The 8,411-nt window shown below is 36.9% G+C and overlaps 1 protein-coding gene across 2 annotated transcripts; it reads left to right on the top strand.

Moving 5' to 3' along the window:
- Window positions 1-844: 844 nt before the first annotated feature.
- On the top strand, window positions 845-8,175 carry HOXC9 (homeobox C9). 2 transcript variants are annotated; one of them, XM_062510802.1, is made up of 3 exons: window positions 845-1,071; window positions 1,153-1,448; window positions 7,698-8,175. In XM_062510802.1, the coding sequence occupies exons 1-3, from the start codon at window positions 845-847 to the stop codon at window positions 7,940-7,942; spliced, it is 768 nt and encodes a 255-aa protein (XP_062366786.1). In that variant the 3' UTR covers window positions 7,943-8,175. The 2 variants fall into 2 exon arrangements, with proteins under 2 accessions (XP_062366786.1, XP_062366785.1); XM_062510801.1 differs by having other exon boundaries at window positions 845-1,448.
- Window positions 8,176-8,411: the final 236 nt, after the last annotated feature.

The raw sequence follows: 8,411 nt of genomic DNA, 5'->3' as shown, positions 1-8,411 counted from the left end.
TTTGTTTGTTTTTTTTTTCTTTTGTGTTTTTTTCTTGTCGTTTTGTTTGTTTTTTTTTTTTTGTGTGTGTGTGTGTGTTTTTTTGTTTTTTTTTTTTTTAATTTTTTTTCCCCCACCTCGGCCTGTCCCGAAATTGGGATTTAATTCCGCGGGAGGAGGGAGGACAGAGATGGATTGCGAGCAGAAAGAATTCCTGGGGCACCTTCCCCGCTTCCCTTCCACCTTCCCCTCCCAGCCCGGCGGGGATGGAACCGAGCATCCTCCTCCTCCTCCTCCTCCTCCTCCTCCTCCTCCTCATCATCATCATCATCATCATCATCTCCGCCCCTCTTCCCTACCGCTTTTTTTTTTTTTTTTTTTTTTTTTTTTCTGGGTAAGGAGAAAACCCGGGTGGCGTTTACATGAAAAATAATAATAATTAAAACAAAAACAAACAAAAAAAAAAAAAGAGAGAGAGAGAGAGAGAGAGAGAAGAGGAGGAGGAGGAGGAGGAAGAGGAGGAGGATAGTGGGGGAAAAAAAAAAAAGAAGAAAAAAACAACAACAAAAAAAAGGAAAGCCCTGCGGATTGATCCTGACGAGATATATATCTAATTTTTTTTTAATTCTTTCTTTTTTTTTCTCTTTTTTTTTTGGGGGTCGGGGGGGTGTTGAGGAGGGGGGGGGGGGGGTGGGGTGGGGGGAGGGTGGTGGTAAATACAATCACGTGAAGCCGGCAGCCAATGACGCGGTGGGAACGACCGAAAAAAATAATTACCTGCCCCGATTGTTCTATGAGCGGATAAAAAGTACACAGAGGCTCCGTACAATGAGCGCACGAATGTAAAACGGGGGGCGAGCGCACCATGGCGGCTTCTGGCCCCGTCTCTAATTATTTCGTGGATTCGCTGCTCGGCGCGGACTCCGAGGAGCTGCTCGCCCCTCGCTTCTCCGGCCCCGGCTCCGCTCGCCCCGCACCGCTGGTCCCCGACTGCTCCGATTTCCCCTCGTGCAGCTTCGCCCCCAAACCCGCCGTGTTCACCGCATCCTGGGCTCCCGTGGCCCCGCAGCCCTCGGTGGGTTACCCGCACCCTCACCCGCACCCTCATCCTCATCCTCACCCGCACCCGCACCCGCACCCGCACCCGCACCCGCACCCGCACCCCGCCGCTCACTACGGCCCGCAGGCGGCCGAACCGCCCAGGTACGTGCGGACCTGGCTGGAGCCGCTGGCCGGAGCCGTCTCCTTCCCGGCTTTCGGCGCTCGCCCTTACGGCCTCAAGGAAGCGTTCGGCGGCCGCAGGGGCGAGTGCGGGCCCGCGGACGGGCGAGCGTACGCGGAGCTGCTGTACGGGAGCCCGGGCGAGCCGCGGGAGCGAGCGGAGGGCGGCGGGAGCGCGGCCTCCCCCGAGCCCCGGCGCGGCGGAGGAGGCGGCGAGCACAAAGAGGAGAAGCGCGAGTTAGAGCCCAGTAAGTCCCGAGCCGTTCTCGAGTTTACGACCCCGCGGAAAAGGCGCTGGAGCGATCCCGGGAAGCCCCCGCTCCATAAAACGGAATTACAGGCGGGGGGAGCCCGGGGGGGGCGCGCGGAGCGCGGGGAAGGGGCCGGGGCTGAGGCTGAGGCTGAGGCTGAGCGGGGGCTCCGCTTTGTCCCGCGCTGCTCCGCTCGCTCCTCCTCACTCGCTTTGGGGTTCGGTTCCCGCTCGCTTTGGGGTTCGGTTCCCACTCGTTTTGGGATTTTGTTACCACTCGCTTTGGGGTTCGGTTCCCGCTCGCTTTGCGATTTTGTTCCCACTCGTTTTGGGATTTTGTTACCACTCGCTTTGGGGTTTTGCTCCAACTCCCTTTCGGATTTTGTTCCTACTCCGTTTAGGATTTTGTTCCTACTGCCTTTAGGATTTTATTTCCACCCGTTTTAGGATTTTGTTCGTACTCCCTTTAGGATTTTGTTCCCGCTCGTTTTGGGGTTCGGTTCCCACTCGCTTTGGACTTTTGTTCCCACTCCCTTTCGGATTTTGTTCCTACTCCCTTTCGGATTTTGTTCCTACTCCCTTTCGGATTTTGTTCCTACTGCCTTTAGGATTTTGTTCCTACTGCCTTTAGGATTTTGTTCCCACTCGCTTTAGGGTTCGGTTCCCACTCGTTTTGGGGTTTGGTTCCCACTCGTTTTGCGATTTTGTTCCCACTCGCTTTGGGGTTTGGTTCCCACTCGTTTTGCGATTTTGTTCCCACTCGTTTTGGGATTCGGTTCCCACTCGTTTTGCGATTTTGTTCCCACTCGTTTTGCGATTTTGTTCCCACTCGTTTTGGGATTTTGTTCCTACTCCCTTTAGGATTTTATTTCCACCCGTTTTGGGATTTTGTTCGTACTCCCTTTAGGATTTTGTTCCCGCTCGCTTTGGGGTTTGGTTCCCGCTCGTTTTGGGATTTTGTTCCTACTCCGTTTAGGATTTTGTTCCTACTCCGTTTAGGATTTTATTTCCACCCGTTTTGGGATTTTGTTCCCACTCCCTTTCGGATTTTGTTTCCACTCGCTTTGGGTTTTTATTTCTACTCCCTTTGGGTTTTTATTTCTACTCGCTTTAGTTTCTGTTTTTCCCAAATTTTATTTTCTCGTTTTTTTTTAAAAAAATTCCTCCTTCCGCTTCGCTGTTTTCTCACCTTTGGATTTTTTCTATTTTATTTTAATTTTTTTTTTTGTCCTTCCCGGTGTTTTTCCCCCTTCCTGGTTAATTCTGTGTTTACGTCCCGTTTAATTCTCCATTTCCACCCATTTCCTCCTCTGTTTTCTCCCCGTTCAATTCTCCATTCACCTCTCATTTATTTCTCCATTTCCCCCTGTTCAATTTTCTATTTGCATCCCATTTAATTCCCTATTTTCTCCCCATTTCATTTTCTATTTACATCCCATCCAATTCTCTATTTCCCCCATTTTAATTTTCTGTTTCCCCCCATTTTAATTTTCTGTTTCCCCCCATTTTAATTTTCTGTTTTCCCCCATTTAATTCTCTATTCCCCCCATTTTATCCTCTATTTACATCCCATTTTATTATCGATTTTCCCCCATTTAATTCTCTATTTTCTCCCCATTTAATTCTCTATTTTTCCCCATTTAATTCTCTATTTTTTCCCCAATTAATTCTCTATTTCCCCCCATTTAATTCTCTATTTTTCCTATTTAATTCTCTAATTCCCCCCCATTTAATTCTCTATTTCCCCTCATTCATTTCTCCATTCCCTCCCATTTAATTCTCTATTTTTCCCCATTTAATTCTCTATTTTTCCCCATTTAATTCTCATTTTCCCCCCATTTAATTCTCTATTTCCCCTCATTCATTTCTCCATTCCCTCCCATTTAATTCTCTATTTTCCCCCATTTAATTCTCTATTTTCCCCCATTTAATTCTCTATTTTCCCCCATTTAATTCTCTATTTTCCCCATTTAATTCTTTAATTCCCCTCCATTTAATTCTCTATTTCCCCCCATTTTATTCTCTGTTCCCCCCCCCCCCATTTTTTACCCTTCTCATTCCCCCCCATTTTTTAATTCTTCTCTATTTCCCCATTTTTTAAAAAATTTATTTATTTTTTAAATTTATTCCGCTGAGGGGGCCGCTTTAATTTCCCCCCCCCCCACCACCCTTTTAATTCCGCCGAGGAGGGGGCGAATTAAACAACAATTAAAATAATAATTAATAATAATTAAAACAACTACGGGAAAAATTCGCGCGCGTGCGAGGAGGAGGAGGAGGGAGGGGGGGGCGTGAAGCAGAGGGAGAAGCTTTTAAAAATAAAAAAAAAATAAAATTAAAATAAAATAAAATAAAATAAATAAATTCCCACTTTCCAGGAACGAGGAAAAGTTTGGGGATGCCCGGGAGCGAGCGTGCGGATGTGGGGGTGGATTTTTGGAGTTGGTTTTATTTATTTATATATTTATTTATTTATTTAAATTAATTTTTTTTTTTTTTTTTTTTTTTGGCGGAGGAGGGGAAGATGTTGAGGAACATCCCAGGGTGAAGAAAGAGGGGGGGAGGAGGAAAAAAAAAAGAATAAATCAATAAAATTTCGGTTATTCCTGAATTATTTCCACACCTCCATTCCATCCCCCAACCCCCCCAAAAAAAATTAAATTAAATTAAATTGAATTGAATTGAATTAAATATTTCACGTGTGAATGAAAGGTGGGAGATTGGGGAGGGGCACAGAAGAAATGAGGAGGAAAAATCGGGATTTTGGCGGCGGCCGAGGTGCTGAGGAGGGAAGGGAAAACTTTAAGGGAAAAAAAAAAAAAACCCCAAAAAATTAAAAAAAAAAATAAATTCAAAAAAGCAAAAAAATCAGTAAAAAAAAAAAAATTAAAAAAGCAAAAATCAGTAAAAAAAAATTAGAAAAAAATTTAAAAAGCAAAATTAAGTAAAAAAAAAATTTAAAGTTTAAAAAGCAAATATCAGGAAAAAAATTAAAAAACAATTTAAAAAGCAAAAATCAGTAAAAAAAAATTATAAAAAATTTAAAAAGCAAAAATCAGTAAAAAAAAAAAAAATAAAAAAAATTTAAAAGCGAAAATCAGTAAAAAAAAAAAAAAAATTAAAAAAAACCTCAAAAACCCGAAGCGTCCCCGGGGCCGCTGCTGAAAAAAAAAAAAATCCAAAAATCGCCTGGAATGAGCCCAAAAGGGGCGCGGGGGGGACCCTGGGGAGGATTTTGGGGTCATTTCGGGGGGATTTGGGGGTGACACCCCCGGGGCTGCGCTCGCTGCTCCTCCCGGGCCGGGATGAGAAATTCGGAATGGATTTTGGGGATGGGTGAAAAAAAAAAACCCAAAATACAAAAAATAAAATTAAAGAACAAACAAACAAATAATAATAATAATAATAAAAAACAAAAAAAAACCCGAAAAAAACCCCAAAAATCCCCCCAAAAAAACCCCCAAAAAAACCTCAAAAAACCCTCAAAAACCCCCCCAATAAAACCCCAGAAAACTCCAAAAACCCCCAAAATACCCCAAAAAACCCTCAAAAAAACCAAAAAAAAATCTCAATAACCCCAAAGAAACCCAAACAAACCTCCCCAAAAAAACCCCAAAAAACCTCCAAAAAAAACCCCCAAAAAACCCAAAAAAACCCCCAAACCCCTCCCCCCTAAAACAAAAAAAAACCAGAAAAAACCCCCGAAAATCCCCAAAAAATCCCCCAAAAAACAAAAAAAAAAAATCCAAAAAAACCCGAAAAAAACCCAAAACCCCTCCCCCCTAAAACAAAAAAAAACCAGAAAAAACCCCCGAAAATCCCCAAAAAATCCCTCAAAAAACAACAAAAAAAACCCAAAAAACCCCGAAAAAAACCCCAAAACCCCTCCCCCCGAAAACAAAAAAAAACCAGAAAAAAAACCCCCAAAAAAACCCAAAAAACCCAGAAAAAAACCCAAAAAAATCCCTAAAAAAACCCCCCAAAAACCCGAAAAATAAAAAAAACCCCAAAAACCCCAAAAATTACCAAAAACCTCCAAAAAAAAAAAAAAATTAAAAAAAGGGGGAAAAAAATTAAAAAAACCAAAGAAAAATCCGATTTTTTAATTTTTTTTTTTATTTTTTAAATTTTACCTGGCGTCGCCGCGCGTGTCGTACGGGAGATATTAAAAATAATAATAATAATAATAATAATATTTTTTTAAAAATAAATTAATTTATTAATAAGATCAAAAATAAAATCAAACCCCAAAGCGGAGGCTGCTGTGCAGGGAGAGCTTCAGGGGAAAATCTTGGCTGCGAATTTGGAATTTTTTCCCGAATTTCCGCCAGCAGCAGCCGCCTGCTGCCGTATTAATATTAATATTAATAATATTTTTATTATTTTTATTATTTTTTAATATTTTTATTATTATTCTATTATTATTATTATTATTATTATTATTATTATTATTATTATTATTATTATTATTATTATTGGTATTATTATTGGTATTGGTATTATTGGTATTATTGGTACTATTATTATTATTATTATTATTATTATTATTATTATTTATATAATTATTGGTATTATTATTGGTATTATTGCTATTATCGGTATTATTATTATTAGTGTTATTATTATTATTATAATTATTATTTTTGTTATTATTATTAGTGTTGTTATTATTATTATTATTGTTATTATTATTGTTATCATTATCATCATTATTATTATTATTATCATTATCATTATTATTATTATTATCATTATTATTACTATTATTATTGTTACCACTATTATTATTATTAATATCATTATTATTATTATTGTTACTATTATCATCATCATCATCATCATCATCATTATTATTATTATTATTATCATTATTACCATTATTATTAATATTATTTTTGTTACTATTATTACTATTAATTCTTATTCTTTCTTTATTTCTTTATTTCTTTATTTCTTTCTTTATTTATCATTATTTTAAACCCAGCGCGCCGCTTTCATTTTATTTTAATTATTTTATAAACTATTTAATTATCACATCAATATCGTATAGATTTATTCGTTTTTTACGGAAAGATTTTTTTGTTATTATTATTATTATTATTATTATTATTATTATTATTATTATCGCATCTATATTTTTTTTGTCGCGTTTTTTTGTGCGGTTTTTTTTACAGAATTTTTTTTTTGGTTATTATTATTATCGTATCCATATTTTTTATTTTTTGTCGCGGTTTTTTTTTATGTATTTTTTTTTTACGGAAAGATTTTTTTTTGTTATTATTATTATTATCATATCTCTATTTTATTTTTTTCGCGGTTTTTTTTTGTGTGTGTTTTTTTACTTAATTTTTTTTTTGTTATTATTATCATATCTCTATTTCTTTTTTTCGCGGTTTTTTTTTTGTGTGTTTTTTTACAGAATTTTTTTTTGTTATTATTATTATCATATCTCTATTTCATTTTTTCGCCGTTTTTTTTGTGTGTGTTTTTTACGGATTTTTTTTTTTTGTTATTATTATTATCATATCTCTATTTTATTTTTTTCGCGGTTTTTTTTTGTGTATGTTTTTTACGGAATTTTTTTTTTGTTATTATTATTATCATATCTCTATTTCATTTTTTCGCGGTTTTTTTTGTGTGTGTTTTTTTACTTAATTTTTTTTCGTTATTATTATTATCATATCTCTATTTCATTTTTTCGCGGTTTTTTTTGTGTGTGTTTTTTACGGATTTTTTTTTTGTTATTATTATTATCATATCTCTATTTCTTTTTTTTTCGCGTTTTTTTTGTGTGTGTTTTTTACAGAATTTTTTTTTTGTTATTATTATTATCATATCTCTATTTCATTTTTTCGCTTTTTTTTTTTTTTTTTTTTGGGTGTGTTTTTTTTTTCTTTAAAAAAAAAAAAAAATACAAAACCCCCCCAAAAAAACGGCAGCGAAAATCTTAAAAAAGGGAAGCGACCCCCTCCAAAATAAACATTAAATCTTTGCGAAGGTCGCTTAAAAAATAAAAATATTTCTATTTAGAGCTGTTAATTAAAGAGGGCGTGGAGGGGAAAAAAGAGAGAGAGAGAGAGAGAGGGGGGTGGGGAAAAAATAGAAATAAAAATCAATGTGCGAATAATTTCCCACCGTTAAAAAAAAAAACCAAAAAATTTAAAAAAAAAAAAAAATTTAAAAATAATTTTTAAAAAAATTAAATTTTTTATATATATATAAAAAAAAAAAAAATCTTCTTTCTCAGACAACCCCGTGGCCAATTGGATCCACGCGCGCTCCACGAGGAAGAAACGCTGCCCTTACACAAAATATCAGACCCTGGAACTGGAAAAAGAATTTTTATTCAATATGTACCTGACGCGGGACCGCAGGTACGAAGTGGCGCGGGTGCTGAACCTCACGGAACGCCAGGTCAAAATCTGGTTTCAGAACAGGAGAATGAAAATGAAGAAAATGAATAAAGAGAAAAGCGATAAGGAGCAGCGATAATCGTTTATTGAGCGCGCGGGCAGACACGCACGCACGCAGGAGGAGGAGGAGGAAAAAAAAAAATAAGTAAATAAAAAAAAAATAAAAATTTAAAAAAAAAAAATAAAATATATTTAAAGAAAAAAAGAATTTTTTTAAAAGGAAAAAATATTTGATAATTTAACGCGCACAGGGAAAAAAAACAAACAAACAAACAAAAAAAGGGCAGGTCGAGGATAAAAGAGAGAGGGGAGAAAAAAAGAAAAAAGGGGGGGGGAAAGAGAGGGGGAAAATAAAAGAGAGGGGGGGAAAAAGAGAGAGAAAAAAAGAGAAAAAAGAGAGAAAAAAAGAGAGAGAAAAAAAGAGAGAAAAAGGAGAGGGAAAAAAGAGAGAAAAAAAGGAGAGAAAAAAAAAGGAGAGAAAAAAAAAGGAGAGAAAAAAAAGGAGAGAAAAAAAAAGGAGAGAAAAAAAAAGGAGAGAAAAAAAAAGG

This window comes from Cinclus cinclus, chromosome 30 (assembly GCF_963662255.1).
Source record: "Cinclus cinclus chromosome 30, bCinCin1.1, whole genome shotgun sequence".
Lineage (NCBI taxonomy): Eukaryota > Metazoa > Chordata > Aves > Passeriformes > Cinclidae > Cinclus > Cinclus cinclus.
This window is presented reverse-complemented; position numbering and strand designations above follow the sequence as displayed.

Coding starts and splice junctions, on each gene's coding strand:
- HOXC9 (XM_062510801.1), top strand. CDS start 845: ATGGCGGCTTCTGGCCCCGTCTCTAATTATTTCGTGGATTCGCTGCTC. Junction 1,449..7,697: donor GAAGCGCGAGTTAGAGCCCA/GTAAGTCCCGAG, acceptor CTTCTTTCTCAG/ACAACCCCGTGGCCAATTGG.